This window comes from Mytilus edulis, chromosome 2 (genome assembly GCF_963676685.1).
Source record: "Mytilus edulis chromosome 2, xbMytEdul2.2, whole genome shotgun sequence".
In the NCBI taxonomy this organism is placed as follows: domain Eukaryota; kingdom Metazoa; phylum Mollusca; class Bivalvia; order Mytilida; family Mytilidae; genus Mytilus; species Mytilus edulis.
In genome coordinates this window covers 31004586-31032307 of record NC_092345.1, presented here as the reverse complement: position 1 = coordinate 31032307, position 27722 = coordinate 31004586, and the positions used below count along the sequence as shown (strand labels likewise).

General features: G+C 32.8%; 2 protein-coding genes across 2 annotated transcripts in view; both read left to right on the top strand.

Annotated features, from left to right (window-relative positions):
- Window positions 1-4924, top strand: part of LOC139511935 (polypeptide N-acetylgalactosaminyltransferase 5-like) — a 28327-nt gene extending 23403 nt beyond the window's left edge. Inside the window, exons 10-11 of the mRNA XM_071299129.1 lie at window positions 3044-3169; window positions 4429-4924. Coding sequence (XP_071155230.1) covers window positions 3044-3169; window positions 4429-4551 — 249 coding nt within the window. The 3' untranslated portion in view covers window positions 4552-4924. The remainder of the gene's footprint in view (window positions 1-3043; window positions 3170-4428) is intronic.
- Window positions 4925-7666: 2742 nt separating this feature from the next.
- On the top strand, window positions 7667-23630 carry LOC139511934 (chymotrypsin-like serine proteinase). Its single transcript, XM_071299128.1, has 8 exons — window positions 7667-7774; window positions 12482-12747; window positions 13480-13541; window positions 17029-17216; window positions 18423-18507; window positions 18891-19059; window positions 21817-21962; window positions 23410-23630. The coding sequence occupies exons 2-8, from the start codon at window positions 12708-12710 to the stop codon at window positions 23566-23568; spliced, it is 849 nt and encodes a 282-aa protein (XP_071155229.1). The 5' UTR covers window positions 7667-7774; window positions 12482-12707; the 3' UTR covers window positions 23569-23630.
- Window positions 23631-27722: the final 4092 nt, after the last annotated feature.

Here is a 27722-nt window from a genome sequence, read left to right as displayed (position 1 = left end):
ACAAATAAGTCAATTTGACCAAAATTGTCAATTGACCTCTTTAGGAGTTATTGCCCTTTAAAGACTTTTTTCACAATTTGTTCATCATGTTGACTTACTTTAAAAAATCTTCTCTTATGAAACTGCTGTATCAATTTCAGCCAAACTTAGGCTAAATGAGTTTCAGAGTTTCAGAGTATCTAGTATAAATTTTATATTTCATTTCCTTGTATGTCAAGAAACATAGCTCCTATGGCTAAAATAGAACATAGGAGAAAATGATTTTTTTTTGCTTTTGAAGAAAATAGGACGATTCAAAGAACATTTAAATAAATTGAAAAGCCAAAATAATCATTGATGAGAGATTAAACCAAAAAAATTCAGGTGAGCGATTCAGGCTCTTGAGAGCCTCTTGTTTGTTTATTGCTACTAAAAAATGACCTTAAAGAGTTTGAACATATATATTCACATTCTAATTTTTTGAATGCCCATTTAATTAGGTGTGTGAATTTTTTCTTAATGAGAATGTGAGGCAATGTGGTATACAGGGTAGAAAAATCAAAACTTTGAAAAGATTCAAAATCACCAATATAAGCATGCAATTTATCAAGTACTTCCAACGAGTTCTTGACACTCCAAAAGTAATTTATTCCACTATTTTCGAAGGCCTTATTTGAACAATTTATTATCAGGTTTTTAATTGTACCAAGTGTGCTGGTAAGAAGAATAAACAATTTAGTAGTTGAACAATGGCTTGAAGACGAAATAAATCTATATTTGTAAGGGTTTTTGTGTAGCTTCGGAAGCCAATACATAGTTGGGACTTTCATTGTATTTGGCTCTGCTTGTAAAGCGGTGGCTAAAAGTTTATGTTTGTTACAGATTTCGTTTTCTGAAAATGGAGTCAGTTGAAATGTTGGTGAATTGGTGATTTCCTTTTTCAGAACCTCAATGTAAAATTTACGTCAAACAATAATAATATTATTAGCAGCTTTATCTGCCGGGACAAAAACAAATTCCTTGGCTAGTTCTTTTAGTTTATGTTTGATACGAGAAATAGGTTTATTGTGGTTATTGTTTATAGTAAAATGTTCTTTAAAATGTTGAATACGTATATCAACTATCTTAATTACTGAATTAAAAAAAGAGTCCAAAGATTTTTTGTCAGCTTTTTCCCGTTTTATCCATTTCATACAGTAAGTATGGAGTGAGTCGTGGATGATATTACGACACTCATTCCAATTAATAATTGACGGGGGACGATATTTAGGTTCTTTACTGAGGAATGATTTTAACTCTCGGTCTTGAACAATGTTAAGATCTCCTGTTATAACATGGGAAATGGGTCCATAAATATATTCGGAATTACTGCAATTACATGAAGTAGGTGTATTTTCACTGATATTAACATCTTTACACAATTGACTATAATTAAACACAAATTTCCTGGTAGATTTCTTGTAAATATAACAAATAAGAGATAGCTCAGTATTGTCAAAATATCCAGGAATTTGTTCTTTAACAGAATGGTCGTTAAATATACCGGCAATATTTACAAAATCAAAGCCTTTATTGACATACTTAATTTTAATAAAATGTTTTTTATGATCTTCAGGGCGATCAATTTTGGGAAATAATTTAGAATAACAATATGCCATAATAATTTGAACAATTTCATACTTAGGACTGCTATATGAAATTGTGTTGCAATCCTCCAAAATTTTATTTAACTTATTAACCGGTAACGAACAGAGTTTTGTTAACAGATAATGTCTGCCGTTGTTTTTTGAAATAGAAATTAGGTCCGAAATATTGGTATGATTGGCGCGAAATTTTCTTTGATTGCGATTTGTTCTACGACCGTGAGAACGTTTTTTACGAACAGTTTTAGAAACTATATCCAAAATGTTAACGGAATTGGTTCTAGATATATTACCAATTCCCATGAAGGTTTTGCAAATATTTTGTATATCTGACTTTTGTCATGGCAAGACTCCCATAACAAAACTAAAATTTTAAACTTGTGATACAAATGTAAACAAAACAAATAGTCTTTGTTATATGAATTCAATGCTAGATGTTCCGCAATACAGACGAATTTGAATTAACGGCTGCAGTAAAAACAGTTAGGACTATCTCATACCTTATCTAACATCTCAATATTGACAATGAGGCTCGTCTGATAACCGAACTTAGCGACAAAACAGATGATTCAATTTGGAAATTTTCATTTTTATGTATCGACCTTTCAGAAACGCCTTCATATGGAGGATATATCTCCCAGGTGATACCATATTTAAGACCTTGCATTACCTATCATGATTTACTTGTTGGAGGTTTACTATTAAACCGAGTGTTAAGTGGTGAAGTGAAAATCATCCCTTCAAAAATTTTACAGACGCCATCAAGAGTTTGTTGACTGCTCTGTATTATCTGTTTCACAGATGACGACGGATATGTTCAAATTGTCGTCACCATATTACCGTTCACTTTTCCCCTAATGTGTCCTACTATATCAGATTCTTCGCCTAGTTTGAAAAGAGGGACGAAAAATACCAAAGGGACAGTCAAACTCATAAATCTAAAATAAACTGACAACGCCATGGCTAAAAATGAAAAAGACAAACAGACAAACAATAGTACACATGACACAACATAGAAAACTAAAGAATAAACAACACGAACCCCACCAAAAACTAGGGGTGATCTCAGGTGCTGCGGAAGGGTAAGCAGATCCTGCTCCACATGTGGCTCTTACATGAGTTAAATGATATGTACACTATGTGGAGCAGGATCTAACTACTTATTCGGAAACCTGAAATTACCCCCAACCCCCTAGTTTTTAACGGTGAATTTCCGATATTTACCACATAATACATAATTTTTTTATACTGGTATATAGTCATAAACAAAAGCCAGCTATTCAAATTATCATAATCCAGTCCGCATAGAATAAGTGGAAATAGGACACAAGAGTGTTTGTCCAGCTTGTGTTAATGGTCACCTTATTTTGATGTTTTTTTTTTCAATTACACTAAGAAATGCTCAAAACGATTTTTTTCAGTATTGGGAATTGTCTGCTGATTTTGAAATCCGTCACGCGGTTTTCTGTCTTGCTGTTGACAGTGCAAATCATTTATTAATAAAAGAATGTGACTTTGAAAAGCACAGCAAATGGGATTACATGTCGGTACGTATACGATATGGCTTGTCAATCAAGCATCTTTTAAATATTGCAAAACTATAATACAAAATGTTTAACCATAGTGTAAATAATTCTTTATATATATTCGTCTCTTTGCAACTGTTTCATATTCAAACACGTTACATCAACCCCAGTTGTGTCTATCACTGCATCGAGTGTGGTACGGTATTCAACCACTTGAGACAGTTAAATTTTCAAATCTTAAACGGGAGCTTGAAGGTAAATTTTACTGTCGAAAGTAGTTATACCGAATTGCACGAGATTGTGTGGGGTATTTGTTTCTCTAATGATTTTTAGAAGATATGCAGACAGACTTTTTCACCGATTTCGATTGATCTGCAAAAAGATTTGTACTAACTATTAGGCGGTTTTTTCATTACGTCAAAAAATTTAATGTCATTATCGATTTTTGACCAATAGGAACAGAAAAGAACCACACGTTGATAAAATAGAAATAATTATTAGGTCAGGAACAGAATAAATCGACTAAGAATACTAGAAAACAGTTATTGGCACATGTCCGAAAGTAACTTTAACAGTTGTACACGAGTGCAATCACGACTAAGTCAGAAACCATGCAAATTCTTCAACAATCTCTTCGAAATATGTGATGCAAGTTAAATATTCAATGTGTGCAAAAACAAATGTACCATATCGTTAATTCAAATTAAGAACGCACTGCTTCCCTGAAGTAAAAAACAGTATCTTCTGATTTGAGAAATAAAGGAAAATGCCCTTCTTTTTAAGTTATATAAAATTGTCTTTTATAAGGTAAACCAACATTAAAAGATGGTTCAAAACGTTATGAGGCAGAAAGATCTGTCTTTGCACTTGGAAAATGAAAAATGCCCTTCTGTTTAAGTTATATAACTGTCTTTTATAAGGTAAAAAGGCATGAAAAGAGGGTTCAAAACGTTATGAAGCAGAAAAATCTGACTTCGCACTTGGAAAATGGAGAATGCCTTTCTTTTTAAGTTATATAATTGTCTTTTATTTTTATAAGGTAAAAAAAAAACATTAAAAGAAGGTTCAAAACATTATGAAGCAGAAGGATCCGACTCTCTTTTGAATTGAACCATATTTTTACCGTTAGTTCCGTTAGCAGTAAACTTTTTTAATGGAACGAAAACTTTTAAAAAACATTACGATTCAATTTTTAATTAGATACAGAAAGAATTCAAAATATGAGTCAGTAACAAGCACTTTAGAAGTAATGTCAAAACCCGGTTTTTTTTATTTTTCAGGATAATACAATTCGACACCGGATTAGTAAGCTTTGTTTAACAATAATAAGTGAAACAAAAGTCAATTTACAGCAGTGCGTAGGATCTGTGTATCAGCAATGGATATGGAAAAGATTAAAATAATATATAATAAATGAATAGTGTTTTAAAGAGAGTGGATATGTGTTTAAACTCAACAAAGATTTTAAAAGGCACAATTTTATACACCATGTTATTAGTAACAGTGAAACACGTGCTACTGAATTTAACTTTGGAAGTGTGAATGATGTTCGAAGATTTTACGGCAAATAATTTATTCTTATGTTTCATTCAAGTCTCAACTCTTATAATTGTGTTTACCGACCTGTTTGAACAAAAAATTGACGAGCCAATGTGATGTCAAAGACGTCTTCTCCTGTTACTTACAAAATACTTTTGAAGATACCAAGACTGTATTGATAATTATTCCGTATCAACTTCACCATGTTCACAAATAATGCAAAATGGTCTTGAAGTATTCTAGGTACTTACGTTGTTTACTATCATAATTACGTGTTATAATCTATTTTTGTACTTGTTTAATTTTTACCTTTACTGATTGGTAATATTACCTCCCGCCCTTATGGTCAATTTTGAGTTCTATTCTTTCATTTTTGCTTTAATATATATAGAATGAAATTCAAAACAGTGTGGCTGTGGCCATTGATTGACACATTAAATTCATCAATTGACTGGGACAATTTAGGTGAACGTTTGTATGTAACGATCACTGCTCACTATGTACTTTTTAAAGACACTTAAACTATGGGGTCACCAAAGGTTCTCAACACCTTAATAAAGTAATTCGAAAAAATTAATCAGAAATAACTCGATGTTTTGATTTATATCAATTATATAAATCAAAACATAAAGGTTATTCCTGATTATTTTTTCGAATTATTTTATAATTAAAGGCGTTAAGAAACCTTTGGTGACCCCACAGTTTATATGTCTATCGTAGGTCGTCGTGAACAGTGGTCGTTACAGACAAACGTTCACGTAAATTGTCCCAGTCAATGGATGAATTTAATGTGTCAATCAATGGCCACAGCCACACTGTTTTGAATTTCATTCTATATGTACTTTGTTTTTTTTGTTGAAACAGTTATGTGTGTTATAGTGATTGACAGTACACTATAATGGTGTGTTCTTATCTTTGACTGACATGTTTACTTATTATGTCTGTTTGTTTTGCTAGCATATTGTTGTCAATATAATGGAATTTTATTAGACTGGCAAACAAGGAAGAGGTTTAGATAGCTATAAAACCAGATTTCATTCCCAATTTTCTACATAAGGAAATTCATGTACCAAGTCAAAATATGGCAATTGTTTTTCATTCGTTAGATGTGTTTTAGCTTTTGATTGTGCCACTTTTTTTAAGGCTTTCCGTTTTGAAATATGTTTAAGATGTTATATTTGTTATTCTCGTGGGATTTTGTCTGATGCTTGGTCCGTTTCTGTGTGTGTTACACTGAAGTGTTGTGTCGTTGTTCTCCTCTTATATTTATGCGTTTTCCTCAGTTTTAGTTTGTTACCCCGATTTTGTTTTTTGTCCATGGATTTATGAGTTTGAACAGCGGTATACTACTGTTGCCTTTATTGAAATCTCTTTGGAGTTTGTTATGTTTGTTAATTTATTTTTCGTTATATTATATGAAATTTTATTATGTTTCTATTTGTTCCACGATCTTTTCTGCTTTACTTTCATAATATACTATTTTCTACTTCTATAATTTATGGAGAATGTAGTATGAGCAACTAAACTACAAACTTTAAAGGGTTCGATAAAATTAAGCACATAAGGACGAATTTAACAAATAAATTGCATTTGAAAAACAGAGACAATATGTATATATGTTCCGGACCATATGAGTATTTGAACCATACGCGTATGGTCATGACCATATAGGTATATACTCATATGGTCGGGTAATTAACACTATGTTACAGTTTACTTTTGATACTTCTAAACTCTTCATATGGTATGACCGTTCATTAAAAAGACGTCATATAGGTAATTTTATTATTAACATAATAAAAGTATTAGCTAAATAAAAATAAGAAGTTTCACATAGTTAATTTTACTTACTTGTCAAAAGTATAATAAACACATTTTATACCGATGGTCATTACCGATGGTCATACCGATTTGTTATTACGAGGGAATGGCAATATGTCGACTTTAAAAAATAAATTCCAAACAATTCTTAATGAACTGTTACACAAGAAGTCATTAGAAAGTATCATAGTTTATTTAAGTTGTCTTGTGAATATGGTATATTGCAGTCATGTTACGATATTTGAGATCCAGAGCTTCTTAAAAACACCGTAGACATATTATCAGAATGGCCCAAGACATCGGTATCACTGTACGCAGCTACAAAAAAGCTAGCGTTTCACTCACAAAAAAAGGTGAAAATGAAAAGGATCGTGCACAACCAATACTTGCAAATTCAAAAAAGCTATGACACTATGTGGAAGTAAATGTCACCCCAAACATACATGAAAGAATGTAATTAGCGACGAAAACTAACTATGGCATCAATATTTAATTTTTACGTAATATTTGAATTATAAAAATAATACATTGTCATGTAACCATCATATACATATTTTTACTTCAAGTAGAATTAAGGTAATAAAACTTTACTGCCTTAATCTGATGACGAGTTCAAAAGTCAAATCAAGATAAAACAAAAGTTGTGGTTTGGAACCAATAATAAACGATGGTTTAGATCTTGAAGTATAGATTCTGGGTACTGACGTTATTTATCATCTTACTAGCGTGTTATAGAAGCATTCTTTTACTTGTCTTTATGAATATTACTTCGACTGTTTAGTCTGTTTTTTTGTGATATCCATTTGACGCGGCTCTGTATTTCTACATCCCGTTATCGTGCTATTGTTCTAAGATAATTTTCGTGCTATTGTTCTAAGATAATTTTCGTATTCTTGTCCTTCATTTTTGATAATATTCTTTTTTGATTGCCTTTTTGTGTTCCTTTGATACATATGACAAGGCTCTGTTCATTCCGTCATTGTGTTATTCAGATATGGTATTTTTTTTTTGTATTCTTGTCCTTCATTTTTGCTTTGTGCTTTGTCTCTATGCCTTTTTACTGCTTCGTTGTTACGTATTAGCTTGTTTTATAGTGATCAGTATTATAACACAATCTTGACTACTGTCCCTTATTTTTGACATTTTTACTAATTAAGTATGTTTATTTTGTTCGCACATCGTTGTCAATATAATTGAGATACTGAAGATTCAACATTATCGTGGATACAATTTTTGGATGATTTCGTGGGAAAAAGGTACATCAAGGTAAATATTTTTACAGGTTTATTATGCAGCCATTAATTTTCTATCTTTTTCCGGCTGTCTTTGTTTAATTCTTTTATAGTTCTTAAGACTTGTTTTTGTTATATATATCACAGTGGGGGACATTTGAGTTTTTAAAAGATGGGCTTCAAAACAAAGGGGCAGAAAGAAATCACACACACACCTTATCCGCTCCTGTATTATTTTCAGGTCCACAATCTTAGCCTTTGTTGGCACTTGGCAAGACAATTTTAATAGACAATCCAATTAATATAACAAGTTGCTTTCTTTAAAAAAAGAAATGCAATCGTAAACCCAAATGCTTGTTTGGCATTACTAGTATATATATATTAGATAATTGTTTAATAAAGATGTATTGTCTTATATTACTTTTGTTGTGCATAATAATTAGAAACTGACATTGCCTGTTTACTTGATGTAATACCGGCTTCACACATCAACGTATAGATCCGACGTACGTCGGCCGTGGTAAAAAAATCATGCACGCTACCAATACGCTAGTAATTTTGATGCATTCGACCTGTCAATCATATCTGTATCGTGTGCACGAGCTTAAAGCGTGTATTGTGTGTGCGTAAAGCGTACCTAGGGGTTTCTCCTAGTCTTTCTACATTCCCAACTGCAGGTCTGTCTATATGTGAATGTTTGTCAATAAGTCTGTCACATTCGCCCGTCTGTTTACATGTTTACCAGTCCGTCTATGTCCACTGGTTCGTCTGCATGTTCACTAGCTTTGAAATAGCTTTCGGTAAGTGAGATTATTTCAGTGATTTGTGTCTATTGTTTTTATGTAAATGATTATTGTGCACCGTACCCATATTTTTAGGGACGCGAATTGCAACTGATAATTTACAGTTTTTTCTTGCGATATATTGTCCTTAGGGTTTCAAATTGGTTCATTTGGGAGGGTTGGGTTTATGGCCACCACATTGTTTATGTGCCAATGTCCATTCTAAAGCCAGGAACATGTAGTACAGTGGTTGTTGTTCATAATTCATGTCGGTCAAGTTTTTTTCGTAAATTATTTTGTTATCAGTAATGCTGTTTAGTTTTGTTTGATTTTTGTTTTTAAATCTTAATGGTCGGGGCATTTAATAGCCGACTAAATAGTGTTTTTTTCATTTTTGGAGGCCGCTCGGTGGCCTTTAAAGACTTACTACCACGTCATTGTAACTCTGGTTGGTACTTGTATCATTAGTGCTGGACCAAGGTCGATCCTATGCACCTTTGAGGCAGGCGGGATATTTTTGTAGATCTTGTACAGCTCAAACTAATAGTAGTTCATGTACTTCTATGTCTAGTCCCATGTTGCATGGTTGGAGAGGGTGTAATATCTTCTGTAGGTTTGATGAAGTTTCACCCGTATCGGACTTCTTCTCCTGAATGAAAGCTTTAAGGCGACGAGTATTTGTATATGCAATGTGCCCTTAACGTGTCTCAAACTTATCTGTAGCGTTTTCAACGCTCGTGTAGCGTGTATATTATGTGCGTGCAGTTTACAGGTATACGCTTGACAAACGCTTGAGCTGAATGAAAGTTTTTATGTTCCATTAAAATTTTCCTGAAGTAAAAGCGTTCACCAAGCGTATACCTTTGCATTTCGACGTACTTCAAACTTATGGAACGCGGGTTTAAACGCTTGCGTAGCGTTCCTTTGGTGAGCAACTAAGTTACGCATACGATGATACGGACTTTGTTAATTTTCTTTTTTGACTGATTGTTTCACATTGTCATTTCGGGGCCTTTTATAGCCGACTATGCGGTACGTGCTTTGCTTGTTGTTGAAGGCCGTTCGGTGACCCATAGTTTGTATATCAGTGTTATTTTGGTTTCTTGTAGATAGTTGTCTCATTGACGCCAACCCATATCTTCTTTTTTATATTCGATATCTTATCGCCGACCTGGTTAAGTCTGCTAAAAATGAATCATGCATGCATTTTTAGGTTATCAGTCGTAGTTAAAGTGGCACATTTAATTCGTTGTTTCATTGAAGTATCATTTCTTACATCTGCATGGTCAAATGTGTATTTTTTTTAAATAAATTTTAGATTTAGATTTCAGTCACGGTTATTTTTTCCCCCTTCATATTGAATATCTATACTTATCAGTCGCATTTTAATGACGAAAAGGATTCAGAGGTTATTATGTGACCTCTTTGTTTTAAAAAAAAGTAAATAATGTTGCAATATTTAAACAAAAAAATAACTTTAAATTTGCAATATTAATGAAAATAAATACGGACATAACTTTCATAATTAATTTTAACGTTATTTACTATAAACGATTTTTTTTTTTTGAAAAATCCTCTTTTTTGAAAAATCCTCGTTTTTACACCTATTTGAGGCACGTATTTATGATTATATTTCCATGTCCTTGGTCTATCCTAGACGTAAAATTTCAAAAAGTGCTAATACTTTTTTTTAAAGATTTTAGTTTTAATTGTTCTCGTTCAAAATATTTTATTTTTTCATGTTCAATATCTATTTAATTTTATTTTTAATAACCATTTTTTTTAATTAAAGTTGCAATATTTAACCAAAAAAAAAATAACTGTTATTTAATCATATGCAAGAAAGACTTCCCTTTAATTTCAGTATAAAAAAATAAATAGCTTTAATTGCTTTTTACAACATGTACATCTTCACTAAACGTAAAATCTAAAATAAATGCTACTAAAACTCTTTCTAAACATTTTATTTTTAATTATTTTCGTTCAGAATATAAAGCGCATTGTTTACATGAAATCTTATCTCATATCTTAACACAGCTGGTTACATCGTTTGATTAAAATACTACGCATGTAGGTTAATATTAGCAGCTTGTAGTCGTGTGCAACAAAATATTATATCATAATAAATTTCAGATCATACGTAAAATATCTCTATAGCAACTTAAGATGCTAATGCATATTCAACAGATTAGTAAGCTATTGCGCATGCATTTAAAAGGTGGTCATAGCTATTGCGCATGTATTTGAAAGGTGGTCATAGAAAGAAACAGAAGCGTTCCGAATACCGAATAACATCCGGTGTTCCGAAAGACTACATCACTCGTCCAATATATACTGCGTAAACCTGAGGGTTTACGCAATAAAAGGTTTTATATGATCTCTTCGAAATAATCAAACAGCTAGATTGAGTTCACCGTAGTTTAGTTTAAACACATTTATTTATAGGGATTGGGAAACAAGTTTTTGCAATTTATATTAATCTCTTTCCACTTTGCGGGTGTGAGTGCTGCCTTGTAGCGACATTAGCCTGCTCTTTTTCGAAACCTACAAGGGTGTCTTTAACGTGCAAGAGATATGGCTCTCTCTTAACACGGGTCAGCCATTTATCGTCCCCTTCCTCAAGACTATCATCGTTTCCTCAAGACCATATTCGCAAACGGTGTCAGGGGACAACCGAAAATTCAGTCCCTTAAAATTTCATCTCGTAAGCTGAACAGATCTTAAAATAAATTACTCCAAGCATATTTGCTGAACAGTACTGAATCTATTGGAAACGGATAAGTCTGAAACATTTACAGATAGATTGAAGTAATATAATTTTTTTTCAAATCAAAATGAACATTTCAGATCAAATTCAAATTGTGTTTACTAGTCTAGTGTGTATGTAATCGACAAAGGCAAACGTATGTTTCGATCGATACTGCATGCTTGCATGGGTTTTGATATGTTTGATTGACCACACATGTGTTTACCGGTGTGGATTGCATACAGTGAACTTTAATTGATCCATGTAAACAGTCTGTGTCTGGGTGCAGAAATGTTTGATCTGTTCACACATATGCATATATGTGCTTGCAATTTATTAGATGTGACATACAACAGTATGTATACAACTGAATTATGTTTTTTTTTAAATATGTAAATACAGCATTAACACATTGTAATTGTTTTGTGTTTATATTGTGTTTCAACATAAATACACTAATAAGTTCATCAAAGAATCGTTTACGTCAGACGCGCGTTTCGTCTGCTAAAGTCTCATCAATTAAGCTCGGATCAAAATAGCAAAAACAGGTCAATTAAAGTACGAAGTTGAAGAGCATTTAAGATCTAAAACGTCCGAAACAATTATCCTAACAAAGCATTTAGCTGAAATATTCCGCTGTACTTCGACAACAATCAAAGTGTTGTAAACAGTTAATTCATAATTATGACCATTTCATGTCACCACTAAGGTACTGACAGCTGGATGTGAGTAAATTATGGCATCGGAAATTCTTCTTTTTTACATTTATATTAACATTTAGAAGTGTTACACTCCATTTGACTTAACATGAAAGAAACCTCTAACCATCATGCAGTTATTGAGAGCATTTGAACTGCTTCACGGTCACGTAGCAAAAGTTGAAGCAGCTTAAGGAATTGTTGCTTCGAATAAATATTTGTCTCTCCCAGCTTTAATTTAATTTCTACACAAATATCTGAATAGAATTCCTACAGCTGTTCCAATGCGCGTATAAACAACATATATACACCCAATAAGAGTTCGTTTGTGTTTAAACTGTACCGAAATCGTAAACGACAGTGATTTGCTTCACTTTTATATTCACACGATAAACTGGTCGTAGTCCTTCGAATGAATAATCTCCTGAACTTATCAGATGCTATAAAAATTGACTAGCAGTGTAAATTGAATTATTCCCAAAACTAAACATACGTTTGTTTTATAACGTGAACAGAACCAGTACTTGACATAGTAAATTTGGGTAAAGGTCACGAATTTGACAAATTTTGACCTTGTTAAAGCACTTTTCAGTGACCGTTTGTTTCTGAATTATCACGTTTATTGCTGGAATAACACATATGGTCAGTAATGGACTAAGGTATAAATTGAAAATGGACTGAGGTTCAACTAGTAGTAGACGACGTCGGATACCGTTGTATTACCACCTAAAAACGCCAGTAATGAAGACTTTTGTTCTTTTTCTGACATTTGGCTTTGCAGGTTAGTATTTTAAAAAAATGTTTGAAAAAACACACAAAACGAATTATGATTTAAAGTGTGTTATAAAGTTTACTGTGATTTAAAGTTGCATCTCTTCTAATGGAATATCTAGTAATACAGTCGTAAATAAGACGCCTATGGTATGTTTTATGCACAACGTTTATATACATAGTTATGTACGTTAGTTACATTTTTTTGGGGTGAAAATTGATTATTAAATATATCGTAAACTAGAGTGGACTTTTTTTTGGAAAATTTCCAAAACAATTCTTCAAGTTGTCCGATTTTTAATATATTTTCATGAATTATAGTTTACTTATAATTGTACAGTAACTCAAAGGTGACGTAGGAATAGACTGACTTTTTTTTGGGGGGAAGGGGGGGGGGGGGGGGGGGTAGGGGAGCCAAACTTAATCTTTACAGTGATTTTTGTTCAGCAAAAAATATTAATTTGTTTAAACTGTCTGATTTACAATATTTAACTTGAATTACAATTTATTGTAAAGTAATTCAAAAAGCAAGACTAAAAAGCAAGAAAAAGGGAATGGGTCAAACGTCGTCTTTTGTGAGACAAACGTGTTAGAAAAATCTTTCTCCACTTTTCAGGGTAAGGATGTTGCAATTTCTGGCTCATATGCTCCTAAATAGAAATTACCATGTATTTATTATATATTTAATACCAACAATCAAGACACTATATGCCTGTTTTAAATTACATTGATTTATTTTCAGTGTGTACACAGAAAATAGTACAACCAGGACGAGAACTAATTAAAGAAATATTTTCATTTTCGGTAAGTTGAAATGTAATTCCAATGACTGAATAAAATTGAGAAAGGAAATCGGGAATGTGTCAAAGCGACAACAACCCGACCATAGAGCAGACAACAGCCGAAGGCCACCAATGGGTCTTCAATGTAGCGATAATTCCCGCACCCGTAGGTGTCCTTCAGCTGGCCCCTAAAAATATGTATACTAGTACAGTGATAATGGACGTCATAATTAACTCCGAATTAACACATGGCAAGAGTTAAATCTATTTGTTCTTACTGTGTTATAATCTGGATAATGCACAGCAAAGGTGTACATTAACTACCTCAGATATACTGCACAGTTTAAATCTATTTTTATCTTAAGGGGCGGTTCCTGGATTTTAAAAGGGGCGTTATTCTATCAAATTAAAAAAAATATCACCGAGTGTAGCGAGACTAAAGACAAAAAATTGACGATTTTAAGCTAAAACACGATACTTTGTCCAATCCAAGAGTTAAAGACCTGTTCGCCCCACCCCCGAATCCGCTATCTGCCTTGAAATTACGACAAAGTTGAACTTCGTACAAACATCGTAGTTTCAAAATAGGATAACGAAAGGTTTCTCATTCCTTTTTTTTTTTATCTAAGTTGGGACATAAACTATTTTATTATATTTTGTGTACAACGTAAATCTAAATCAGTGTTTCAAAGTTAGAAAGATAGTTAAAACAATTTTTGGTAATTTCTGCCAAAAAAGAAATGTATCTTAGAAAATATCCGAATAAAAGAAATCTGATTTGGATTAGTTTCAGACTCAATGGAATTATAACGACTATTTGGATAGCTATTCCTATAAAAGGACTATTTTTGGATCGAATTTAATGAGGATCATATTTAAGTTAGTTTCAAAACGGGGATTAGCTGGTTAGCTGGAGATCAATCAGACTTTATTTAGATGGACGTGTCTTAAAAAGTAATACAGTACACAGGCAAAATGTGCTCACATGAATTTCACATCAATCTCACGTGAAATTCACATGAAAAAATTCACGTGAGATTCACCTCAATCGAACTTATACATGAAACTCACGTGAAAATTTCCATGTGAATTTCACGTGAATTGAGATTCACATAATTCTGATGTGAAATTTTTCACATGAATTTCACGTGAAATTTACAACAAAAAAATTTGATATTTTTCATTATAATTTGTGATTTTCATGTGAAATTCACATGAGTTTCACGTGAGAATCATGTGAAACTCACAAAAATTGTTTTCACGTGAGTTTCACGTATAAGCTCGTTTGAGGTGAAATTGATGTGAATTTCACGTGAGATTCACATGAATTTAAATTCACGTGAAATTGATGGGAGTGAAATTTGCCTGTGTAAATAAAAAGGAAATTGGTTGGGGGGGGGGGGGGGGGGGGGGTAAATGTTTTAAAAGAGAAATGTATTTTCTGTTTTTTTTAACATTCAAAATTTAGGTAATATAATTGGTGACGATTAAGATTGTCAAAGTCTTAATCGTCACCAATTAAATAAAAATTGGGAATAAATTTAACGGAAACGTTAAAAATTAATACACCATTAAATCGCAATTTTAGAATGAGTCTAAATAGGATCAGTGGATTGCGGAATAACGTCCACATTTCTAAAACGTTCACGTAAATTGATTGCGTCATGTGTTAAAACAGTTACTGGCCAATCAAATCGGTATATGTAATTTAATCTGCACAGCACGAGATGACCCAATAACCCGAACTCCTACGTCGTTCGGGTTATTGGGTCATCTGGTGCTGTGCAGATTAAATGGCATATACCGACTTGCTTGGTCAATAACTATAACTTTTACACAAGAAACTAAAATTGAAAATCATACAAGACGAACAAAGGCCAGAGGCTCCTGACTTGAGACAGGCGCAAAATTGCGGCGGAGTTAATGTTTATGAGATCTCAACTCTCCCCCTATACAATGTACCTCTAGCCAATGTAGAAAAGTAAACGCATAACAATACGCACATTAAAATTAAGTTCAAGAGAAGTCCGAGTCCGATGTCAAAAGATGTAACAAAAGAAAATAAATAAAATGACAATAATACATAAATAACAACAGACTACTAGCAGTTAACTGACATGCCAGCTCCAGACCTCAATTAAACTGATTGAAAGATTATGTCTTCATCATTTGAATATCAGGCACCATTCCTCCCGTTAGGGGTTTAGTATCATACTATCATAAGATATATGAGAAGAACATAACCCGTGTCATGCCAATAACTGTTTTTTTTTAAATAAATGTGTTTAGTTCGGATGCAAAGACCCTATAAGTGAATCAATATTAAAGCCAAAATATGCAATCTTTAATGACAACAGTATCGTAACTATATCCCTTCTTAATAAGTCTGTTTAAAGGTTTTGTAAGCTTTTGAGATGAATACTGACATTTTTGTGCTTTGTAAAGAATATTACCATAAAAGATTGGATGCGAAATACCTGAGCGTATAAGATGTCTGCATGTTGAGTTATATTTACGAATTATTTCCTTATACCGGTGATAAAATTTAGTAAATGTTTTGACCAGTTTGTGATATCGAAAACCCTGGTGTAATAATTTTTCAGTAATACATAAATTTCTCTCGCTAAAATCTAATACGTTGTTACATACACGAGCGAATCGTACAAGTTGAGATATATAAACACCATAAGATGGTGACAAGGGAACGTCACCATCTAAAAATGGATAATTAACGATAGGAAATGAAAAATCATCTCTTTTATCATAATTTTTTGTATTAAGCTTCCCGTTAATGATATAGATATCAAGATCGAGGAAAGGGCAGTGGTCATTGTTAGTATTAGCTTTATTTAAAGTAAGTTCAACAGGATATATTTCTTTAGTATACATACTGAAGTCGTCATTATTGAGAGCCAATATATCATCCAAATATCTAAAAGTATTGTTAAATTTTTGTATCAAATGTTGTTTCGATGGGTCTTTGTTAATTTCAGTCATAAATTGTAACTCATAACAATACAATATATATAACAGGTCCGCAATAAGTGGTGCACAGTTAGTCCCCATTGGAGTTCCAATAACTTGACGATATACGGAATCTCCAAAGCGAACAAAAATGTTATCAAGTAAAAATTCAAGCGCATATATAGTATCAAAGCATGTCCAATTGACATAGTTCTTTTGTTTATTGCTACTAAAAAAGACCTAAAAGAGTTTGAACATATATAATCGCATTCTGAAATGCCCAGTTAATAAGGGATATGATTTTTTTCTTAATTAGAATATGAGGTAAAGTGGTATAAAGGGTAGAAAAATCTAAACTTTGAACAGATTCAAAATCACCAATATATGCATGCAATTTTATCAAGTATTTCCAACTCGTTTTGGAAAATTGAGGTAGCAAAACCGCTTTTAAAACAAAATAAAGGGATGTATGGAATGTTGATAAACATTTTAGGAAAGTCTCCCTGAATACTTCGTTAAATTTAGTTTTAAGCTTTCATATTTAGAATGGGATACCGGATGTTGATGGTTTAAGTAGTAAAATCGTTGGAGGGAGTAACGCAGAAATCGAAACCTACCCCTGGCAAATATCACTGCAGATGAGAAGTGGCGGAAGTTGGTATCATATCTGTGGCGGGTCTATAATAGACAACCGATGGATTGTAACAGCTGCTCATTGTGTTGATGGAAGTTCGTAAGTCATCTTTTTCATTTTTAACTCAGTGATCTTTCAGACATTAAAAATGAAATATATCTTAAACCCGCGTCAAATTCAGTGGCCCTTTAAATGTTTGCTCTTCAATTTTGTACTTGTTTGGCTTTATAAATATTTTGATATGAGCGTCACTGATGAGTCTTATGTAGACGAAACGCGCGTCTGGCGTACTAAATTATAATCCTGGTACCTTTGATAACTATTTATCATTCATGTGTGCTGAGAAAAGCAATAGAAGATAAAGAGAAACTGTTAACAGCAAAAAAATGGTCAACAAAGTCGTAATTGAAAGTTCGCTTTTTATGAAAGTTATTGCCCTTGAATAATATTAAATAATATTTTTACCCTTATTTTTGGGGAATTTTGGCAACACTTATAGTAGTCTATAGAGATATACTGAAACAGAAATTATTATCAGCAGGAAAAATTAAACAAAAAAGAACTTTGTCGAAAAGATTCAAAATTAATCAGCAGGACAAGATCTTCAAAAAGTCAATATAATTGTCAGTTGACCTTATAGGAATTATTGTCACTATTTTTTTTACCTAGTTTTGCGTTTTTTGGCATAAACTTTACAGGATTTAGAAAAAAAAACTGTAAACAGTGAGAATGATTAGTAAGACTCAATCAACAAATAGGTCAACAAGGCCAAAATTGTTAGTCCGCTACTTTTAAGAGTCACTACCCTTAAATAATGATGTTACCGCGCTTTTTTTGTGTTTTTTTGGCAAAATGAACAATAGAAAGAGATCAACGAAATAGAGATTCTAGTTATGAATTTCTCTATTCTTTATTTGTTTGCTTATTTTTCTCCTTTTTACGACCGTCTTTGTCTCTATTTTTCTCCTTTTTACGACCGTCTTTGTCTCTATTTTTCTCCTTTTTACGACCGTCTTTGTCTCTATTTTTTGCCCATTATTCTCTATCCTGTAAAGCCCATCCGGACCTATGAGAGGAGACTAAATCTGCGATGATGGAACATTTCTGTTGATGATTGCATCGTTTAAAAGTTTGCGGGAACACATATTTTTCACTGACATTTTTATTACCATTTCAAGTGTTGAGTGAAAAGATTGTGGAAGTTTTAAACGACCTTGACTGGCTATACAGCCCTCGCACGGTCGGGTTGAGTGAAAACAAGTCTACTGTACATGTAGTATTTTATATCTTATATTTTGTTTGTAGAGCCAACACTCTACGGATTGCAGCTGGAATGACAAAGTTATCAGATACTTCTAGAACAGTTCGCTCGCTCGCCAGAATTATCATGGTAATTTGTTTCGTTTGAAACTTTATTTTACATGACATATAATCTTGTAACTTAATCATAATAATGCTTTGTTTTTATTTTCAAAACATTCGAAGCTAAGTTATTATATTTTTAAAAGACGCAGTGGTGTTTGTTTGTCGAGAGACAATAACATTATTTCAAGTTAAGAACCATTTTCCAAATAGATGCAATTAGACACATCTTCTTTTTTCTATATAATAACGATTCAACCTGTTGAATCAACTTAAGAATGATTTCCAGATTCACAAACAACATTTCAACGCTGAAAATTCAATTACTTTTGTTAATGCGAAATAAAAATTTGACTTCAATTATGAACATACTGATATTTCTATTTATAAACGTTCTCTTTTTCGTTGCAGCACCCAAGTTATAGTTCAAGTAGCGGTGGATACCCAAACGACATTGCTTTATTAGAATTGTCAGAGTCATTGACTTATGGTGTAAAAATAAATAAGATCGCTGTTCCAACGACTCAGGATTTTACTGGATCCATCTGCAGTCTTTCCGGATGGGGAAGACTATCCGGAAGTAAGTTATATGTTCACAGAAAGGAATTTGGGGTGCAAAGGGTCCGACACCCCCTTTGTTGTAAAAAAAATAGTTGCTTAAACAATAACAACCCCACCCCTCCCCTTTTTGAAATTAAAAAGTTGCTTCCTAAGCTTCAAATATAATAAAATTTAAAAAAAAAAAAGAAAAAAACATTTTTATGTGAACAGTGTGACTGTGTTTTTTATTCCAGGAATTGCACGCCCGTTGCAATGAAAGAAATATGCATCATGTTAATCTTTGCCAGTCAGCAACAACCTTACAAATAACCATTGTCGTAATATCGTCCCTCGATGCCGGATAAGCCAATCAAATTAACGAAAAATCATTTTCTCGCGCAGTGTGAAACGAGAAATGTATCTGCATGCAAAAAAACATAGATCGCAGACCGCATCCACAAGCCGGAGAATAAATCTTCACGTAAACAGCTTGAAAAGGGTATTAATAATATGCATCCATGATTTTGTAATCATACTAAAACAAGGGTTACAATCAAAATCACGTGATGGATATACACACACCGGAAGTTACAGTCGAACTCGCCGCTTGAAAGGTTAGTAGTTGCATTTTCTTGTTTATATCAATTAAATTTTGATTAATAAGTTGGCACACCGAATGTCGGATAGTATGTAGTTTTAAAATAAACAATTGTTTTTGCTAGAAAGCGTGCAGTTATTGCAAACACTTCGACACAGTTCCAAATTTTCGACGGATAACACACACACTCAATATTTTTTCAACGGATAACCACACACTTTGAATATTTTTAATCAAAATTTCATAAAATAGTTTTCTTTATGATTTGTTTGGCAAAATAAATGCATGTCTCAATTCAACACCGCTACTATTGATTTATACAATAAACATTTTTACGATAAACGCTTGGTTTATTGTCGAAAATCCAATTTTCAAAAATGATACCACACACACTGAAACAAACAACGGATAACACACACACATTATTTAAGCTAATCGCAAAGAACGTTAAAACAAACAATCATCATGACATGCAGTTCGTTATGTTATGTATGTTAATCAAACCTGTTCGCCCTTCGTTATACAAATGCGTTAAGTCCCTTCGATTAACATTCGATAAACAATCAAGGTCGTGAAAGCTGCAAAATGATTTGTCGAACAGAACAACATTCCGAGTTCACTTGTATAAATTTTTAAGACCTCTTACCAGGTTTTGTAAGATACACCACGCGACATATAAGAAAATTAAAGCGATGAGAGATTGCTTTTCAATTAAAATGTTATATAGGTTAAGGCTTATATTAAATTGTTCTTATGTTTTTAGTATAATGTAGTAAAATACATCATTTGGTCCGAGACCACAATTGTCGTCCCTTGATTGACAAATATAGTCCCTAGTGTTGACAGTGGGTTACTTGCCATTAATTTTTATAACCCTTCCAAATCTATTTCTCCATGTTTAATGCCTCAAATTACAAGTAGGGGGTGAAATTACACTGTAAAAAAATTTGAGTCCAGAATTTTAAAGGAAAGTAGTGATTTGGTCCAGGTGAAAAAGGTTGAAAAATAGTACTTCGGAAGCTGTCAAAAGATTTCAAGACGCCCTAAAGATAAAATTGTCCATATTTTGAGTTAGAGGCGATGAAGTTTTCTATAATTTTTATATGATTTGTCCCAAAAGTAGTACAACACACTGTAAAAGTTTCTTTGAGAAAGCGCAGGTGGGATTTTTTTTTAATTTTCATTTATGTTCTAAAAGAAATGCACTACGAAATAATTGTGGTCTCGGGCCATTTGACTTTGCTTGAAACTTTGTACATACCTTCAGTTTCGGTTTGTGTGTGTGTGTGTGTTATCCGTTAAATAAATGGGATGTGTGTGGTATCATTTGTGAAAATCGGTTATTATCCTGTCAAACGACCATTTATCGTAATTATTTGATTGATTAAATCAAAATTAAAGATGATAAATTAAAAAATGCATTCTTTTTCCACTAAAAACTCCCATAACATTGACTTTTCAGAAATTTTGTTATAAAAACATATGAGGTGTGTGTGTTATCTGGTGAAATTTTGGAACTGTGTCGAAGTGTTAGCATTAACTGCACGCTTTCCAGCAAGGATAATTGTGTATTTCAAAACTAGATAGTATCCGACATTCGGTGAACTACCTTATTTATTAAATTTTATTGATGTAAACAAGTAAATACGACTACTTACCTTGCAAGCGGTCTGCTCGACTGTTACTTCCGGTGTGTGTATATCCATCACGTGATTTTGATTGTACCCCTTGTAAAAAGAAGTTGATTGATATAACTAATATCATCATTTAATTATGCAGCTTACTTTTTCATTCATTAAACAGTCATTAAGATTCTTAGCTGTATTTAGCAAAACTTTTAGGCATGTTTGGTCCGCAATGCTCTTCAACTTCGTACTTTATATCGCCTTTCTAACATCTTTTTATTCGAGCGTCACTGATGAGTCTTTTGTACGTAGACGAAACGAGTGTCTGGTTCAAATATAAAATTTCAATCCTGGTATCTTTTATGAGTTTATTTGCACTGAGAAGAGTGGACACCACAACTGCATAGATATAGTATAGTGACTTTCTGTTCATCCTGTATATGATTATATTTTATATTTTTTGCATTGTGTATATATTTGTTTTATGCACATGCCTTCTACCCCTCGACGTATAATCATAAATATACACTTCTTAAATAAATAACGACGAAATAATAAACCTTTCATTTGTAAGGTGGAAGCAGTCCTGACAATTTAAAAGATGTTCAGATGACGATCATCCGCAATTCCGAATGTTCTACAAGATGGGCACCTGTTAGTGGTGCTACTATTAATGACGGACACATTTGTATATTAGAATCTGGTAAATCAGCCTGTAGTGTAAGTCATTCATATGTATTATTTAATAAGAATATTGACCACAAATCTAATTAACTTTTGAAAATAGACCTAGAGAGAAAAAAAACCATAAATGAGATTTTGGTATAGGTCAATAAGATAGCAACCTAACAAATATAACATAAAACTCTCTGAAGGCTCCAAAAATATACCCGTGTCTATACACATTGTCTGTTCTAAATCGTCTGCAAGTCTACAATGAGTTCTTGATAAATTAGACATAAGAAATTATTGTTAGATTCCGTAAAAGCCATATAGCTGCGTACGTTTGGTGTCAATTAGTCTATGGTGTATATTAGTCTAGTTTGTATTGCCGACCTCATATCTCTTATAAATTACAACACATAATTGTCTATACGTCTCATCCAATGTTTATTTAGTAATAACTCCGCTGAAAATTATTGGTAGAAAAGACAATAAACTAACGGTTACTAACCTGCCTATCTTTGGATGTAGAGCCCATATGTCAAATAAAAACCAAGTGCTCCGCAAGGCGTAGCTCTATACGACCGCAGAAGCCGAACCCTGAACAGTTGGGGCATGTATGGACACATCATTCAAGCTTGATACAGCTCTGAATTTGGATTGCGATCAAATTTTTTACATAATATGAGTTTCTGACACAAAACAAATGTCAAGATCTTACAAATCTATTGCGCGATATTGTGCAATTAAAGATTTATTCTTCAACCTTTTCAAAAATTTGGAATTTGAGAAATTTGGAGGGAAAAAAATGAAAACTACTACCCCCACCTTTTTTTTCGAAATTAATCCAAAACCTGTCATTTCTTTATAAATGATTTACAAGTAGTGTAAGGGAGATAAATCCGAACATACCCAACATTGTATGTTAAATGTTTTAGAATTACCTCCCTTACACTGCTGTTCAATTGTCTTAATTGTTCCTTGACCAAAAAAAACTAGTTTCACCCTTTTTCGCCCCTAATTCCAAAACATTTTGAGCCAAAGTCAATATTAACCATCCCTTCATGGTATGGAAACTTGAATTTAATTTCAGAGAGATTCATACACTTAAACACAAGTTATTGTTTGAAAACTACAAAAAATGATTATTTTGGGCCCCTTTTTTGACCCCTTATTCCTAAACGATTAGGACCATAACACCCAAAATCAATCCTAACCTTCCTCTAGTGGTATTGAAATTCTGGTAAAAAATTATAGAGACCTATTCACCGAAACTAAAGTTATTGTCCGGAAACAAAATGTGTCTTCAGACGACGCAGGCGACGACATGATAGCATTATACGACGCAAAAAAATTGTTTGCGGTCCTATAAAAAGAATGTCTGTTTCAGCGTTTCATCATATTATACAGGTTTTTAACGTTATAACTGATTACGACTACATTAATGACATATTTAGGTGTTATTTTTTTAGAGAATATGTTGGTATTTTTTTTTTTATTTCAGGGTGACAGTGGTGGACCGATGACATGCTACTCAGAGAATACCCCTTACCTCGCTGGGGCTACTTCGTGGGGTATAAGCACGTGCTCCGGGGATTTCCCAAGTGTTTATGCCAGACTGACGTCATTCAGATCATGGATCAGTAGTTATGTTAGCATTTGATAACTTTTATGTACATATTTCACTTAGTTTTTCGTTGGAATAAAATAATCAAACATTGATAACGGGCTTCTATTCGAACGATCCACTTTATTTTAGCTCACCTGGTACAATGGGCCAAGTGAGCTTTTCTTATCAATTGGCGTCCGTCGTCGTCGTTCACCAACTTTTACAAAAATCTTCTCCTTTGAACTACTAGACTAAATTTAACAAAAACTTTACCAAGTTCTATCATCATTGGGGTTTTAAAATGTGTCAAGACGTGACCATGCCTGCAAATTAAGATAGCTGAAATGGCGTTCGAAGCAATAGAACATGGGGTGAAATGAATGTCTTGTCTATTATTTTGAATACCGTTATAAATAGAGAAAATCTTAATTTGAGAAATATTTTTTTTTTTAATGATCAGCTCTACCAGTTATCTTAATACGACAAAACTGTGAGATGACTTTGAATAGGACTTGTTGCCCTTAAATAAATGGCATTTTTTTATCATTTTTTTCTCTCCATTATTGACTATTATCATGAAAACAATAATAGATAGAGAGAATCTTGGACATAATGAATTCACAGAAGAATGATCTGTCAGTGTGGTTCCTTTCTTACTTGGTTTTATATTAAAAAAAATCCAAATAGAATAAATGCATTGGTCTTTGGCTATATGGCCAGCCTTAAGCCCTGATGGTAAGCGGATGTTCGTAACTTTACCGAAAATGGGAGACAACTCTAGGGATAAATTTTTCTTTTCCGATTTTCGTCCAGTAAAAGATTTATTTGAGCCAAACCGCTTGTCTCATACATACTTATCATGAGTGTGGTTATTGAAATCAAATTTGACACATAAAATAATTTCAATTTCGCGTAAAATAGCCATTCAAAAATTCGAGCATGATGGTCGTAACTTTAAATTGTGATGGTCGTAATGTCAACTATAGTAGTTTGGATGATGGTCGTAACCGACAAAAATATTAGTAATTTGTAGCCGGCAGGCGTGTACCCAGGATATATTACAAGGTAGAACCAAATGTACTGCGGCAACTATCACATTTATATGCAGGTTGAAAATAATGTTTATGTTATTTAAGAATTGAATGCTTCTTTTTGTAACTTTATTCGGGGTTGTAAAAGCGTTGACCGAAGTACATTGCTTCATACTAAAAATGTGCGCACGGTCAACGCATTTACAACTCTATGAAGTTACAAAAAGAACCATTCAATACTTATAATACTTTACAAAAGATGGTCGTAACTTTGAAAGATGACCGTGTTAATAAACTCAATTGATATATAAAGTTTACTATAAACAATATTATTTTATTTGTTACTCTGATAATGGTATGCAGAAATTAAGTTAAAGAATTATCAAACATACAATTTTGATATATTCCAAACGACCATCATTTAGGAGTAACATTGAAAACCAATCAACTCGCATTAAGCCAAATTGTATGCTAGGGTTGAGTATTAATATATATGTTTTACTGTACGTTAAGGCATCAAATTGTTGAATACACGTGTATTCCCTCATATTATCTTTTAGATTTTTTTTTATTTACGACTTTATAACCTGCAATCACGTCGGCAGATGACATTATTGAACGTACAATTTTGAACATGTCACTTCATAACATCCGGGATATCGAGTCGATCTCTAAAAACCCTGCCACAACCCAGGGTTCCTCGAGTGTTAATGGCGGGAAAGCTATATCCAATCATAACAGGTGTTATATATGACCATGTCAATTCCATCTACTCCAGATATCCATCCGAACTTGGCCAGGAAGAAAAATTTAAAAAAAATGTGTGGCGCTAATACGCTTCCGTAGTTTTTAACGTGTTGTCTTTTTTTTTTAGATTGCATGACGATCTTGCGGTACATCATTGATATTTGTTCTATGTACGGAATAAAAACTTAATCCATGTTGTCGCAATGAACCTAGAAAGTATGAATATTGTTGATATATATTTTACAATGCTACACGCGTTGAATTTAAGAGTAAGATCAAATATTAGTAATTTGTAGCCGGCAGGCGTGTACCCAGGATATATTACAAGGTAGAACCAAATGTACTGCGGCAACTATCACATTTATATGCAGGTTGAAAATAATGTTTATGTTATTTAAGAATTGAATGCTTCTTTTTGTAACTTCATTCGGGGTTGTAAAAGCGTTGACCGAAGTACATTGCTTCATACTAAAAATGTGCGCACGGTCAACGCATTTACAACTCTATGAAGTTACAAAAAGAACCATTCAATACTTATAATTTTTTAGCAATGTAGATTATGAAAACACTAATTTTATTATTGTTTTAGTTAATTCACCTGTGCACTTTATTGTGGGACCACGTGTTATCATGAATGAAAAGTTTTATTGAGCAATGCAATTGCTTACGGAATAACAATGATGTGCAGTTAGCCAATCAGAAAGTCCTTGCGTAGCTTATTGTAGGCTTTTAACGCCTTATTATACAATTCTCTCTGAGCCAAGGAAAAAGTTCCAGATTCACTAAAAAAAATTGCTAAATATTTACAATGTTGAGCTCAATCAATAAGTCTGTTATTAAAATAAAAATCATGTTTGACATGTTTTCCTGTCTTGTTAAATATAAGCACCTTGGTTTTAATGGGATTAATTTTCAAACACCAAACTTTACAATAAGTACTTCATCCATCAAATTTACTCTGAAGTCCTTTTGCTGAAGTTTAAAAAATGACAATATCATCAGCATATATAGTAAAGAATGGACTGGTCGTGAATTAACAACAGCTGGATCAGGGGAACTTTTAAAACAATCTGGAAGTTCATTTATGAAAATTTTAAACAAATTTGGACACAAATGGTCTCCCTGTTTTACTCCAACTTTAGTTCCAAATAGATCTGTTACCGTATTCTTTAACTATAACCCTGTTACTCCAACTTTAGTTCTAAAGAGATCTGTTATCATAATTTTTAACTATATCCAATAGCTTAAGTTTTATTCCTGGGAGAAGGACAGTATCAAAAGCCTTCTGGAAATCAACAAAGCAGGCAAACACTCTACCTACTTTTGTATTACAAAACTTAGAATAATAATAGTTTTCAGAATGAACATATGGTCAGATGATCGTGTTTTTTTGGGTTTTTTTGTAAACCCAATTTCGCTATCATCAATGATATGGTATTTATCTTAGAATTTACAAAGACGTGTATCAAGTATCTTATTAAAAAGCTTCCCCAATGAATCAGTTATTGTAATTCCTCGAAAGTTATTAAGATCGGATAAATCTTCTTTCCCTTTATGAATTGGGAATAAAAACCTGTGGTGCAGGGTTTCTGGTATTTTCCATAAGAAAGACAAAGATGTATAGCGGATAGCATGATACCAATAGGCGTATTCAGAATATTCTAAATCCACGGGTAATAATTATACCTGAACTTCGACATTGCACTTTATAATCAGCTTGACTACAAAATGACAATACGACTTCTCAAAATCCAGGCTAAGAATAAGGCGTATGTTCTTTAATTCTAGTACGGACCTGCGAATTCGCGGGTATGGTCAAGTCTTGATAACGACCCCAATAACATTATTTTCATTCCTTACTTATGCTCTTTCGACTTAAAGTATCAAATTTAAATTGTAGATTTTTCTTTTAAATTCAACCGAATAGGTACATAGAATCAAATTCAAAACAGTGTGGCTGTGGCCATTGATTTACACATTAAATTCATCCATTGACTGGGACAATTTACGTGAACGTTTGTCTGTAACGACCACTGTTAACGACGTACCTACGATAGACATTTAAACTGTGGGGTCACCAAAGGTTTCTTAACGCCTTTAATTATAAAATAATTCGAAAAATTAATCAGGAATAACCTTTATGTTTTGATTTATATAATTGGTATGAATCAAACATCGTGTTATTTCTGATTAATTTTTCGAATTACTTTATTAAGGTGTTGAGAACCTTTGGTGACCCCATAGTTTAAGTGTCTTTAAAAAGTACATAGTGAGCATTGGTCGTTACATACAAACGTTCACCTAAATTGTCCCAGTCAATGGATGAATTTAATGTGTCAATCAATGGCCACAGCCACACTGTTTTGAATTTCATTCTAATAGTTTTTAAAAAGTTTTTCTTTTCAATAGATGCAAAATATATAAAGAAAA

Coding starts and splice junctions, on each gene's coding strand:
- LOC139511934 (XM_071299128.1), top strand. CDS start 12,708: ATGAAGACTTTTGTTCTTTTTCTGACATTTGGCTTTGCAG. Junction 13,542..17,028: donor AAGAAATATTTTCATTTTCG/GTAAGTTGAAAT, acceptor TTTCATATTTAG/AATGGGATACCGGATGTTGA. Junction 17,217..18,422: donor CATTGTGTTGATGGAAGTTC/GTAAGTCATCTT, acceptor TTTTGTTTGTAG/AGCCAACACTCTACGGATTG.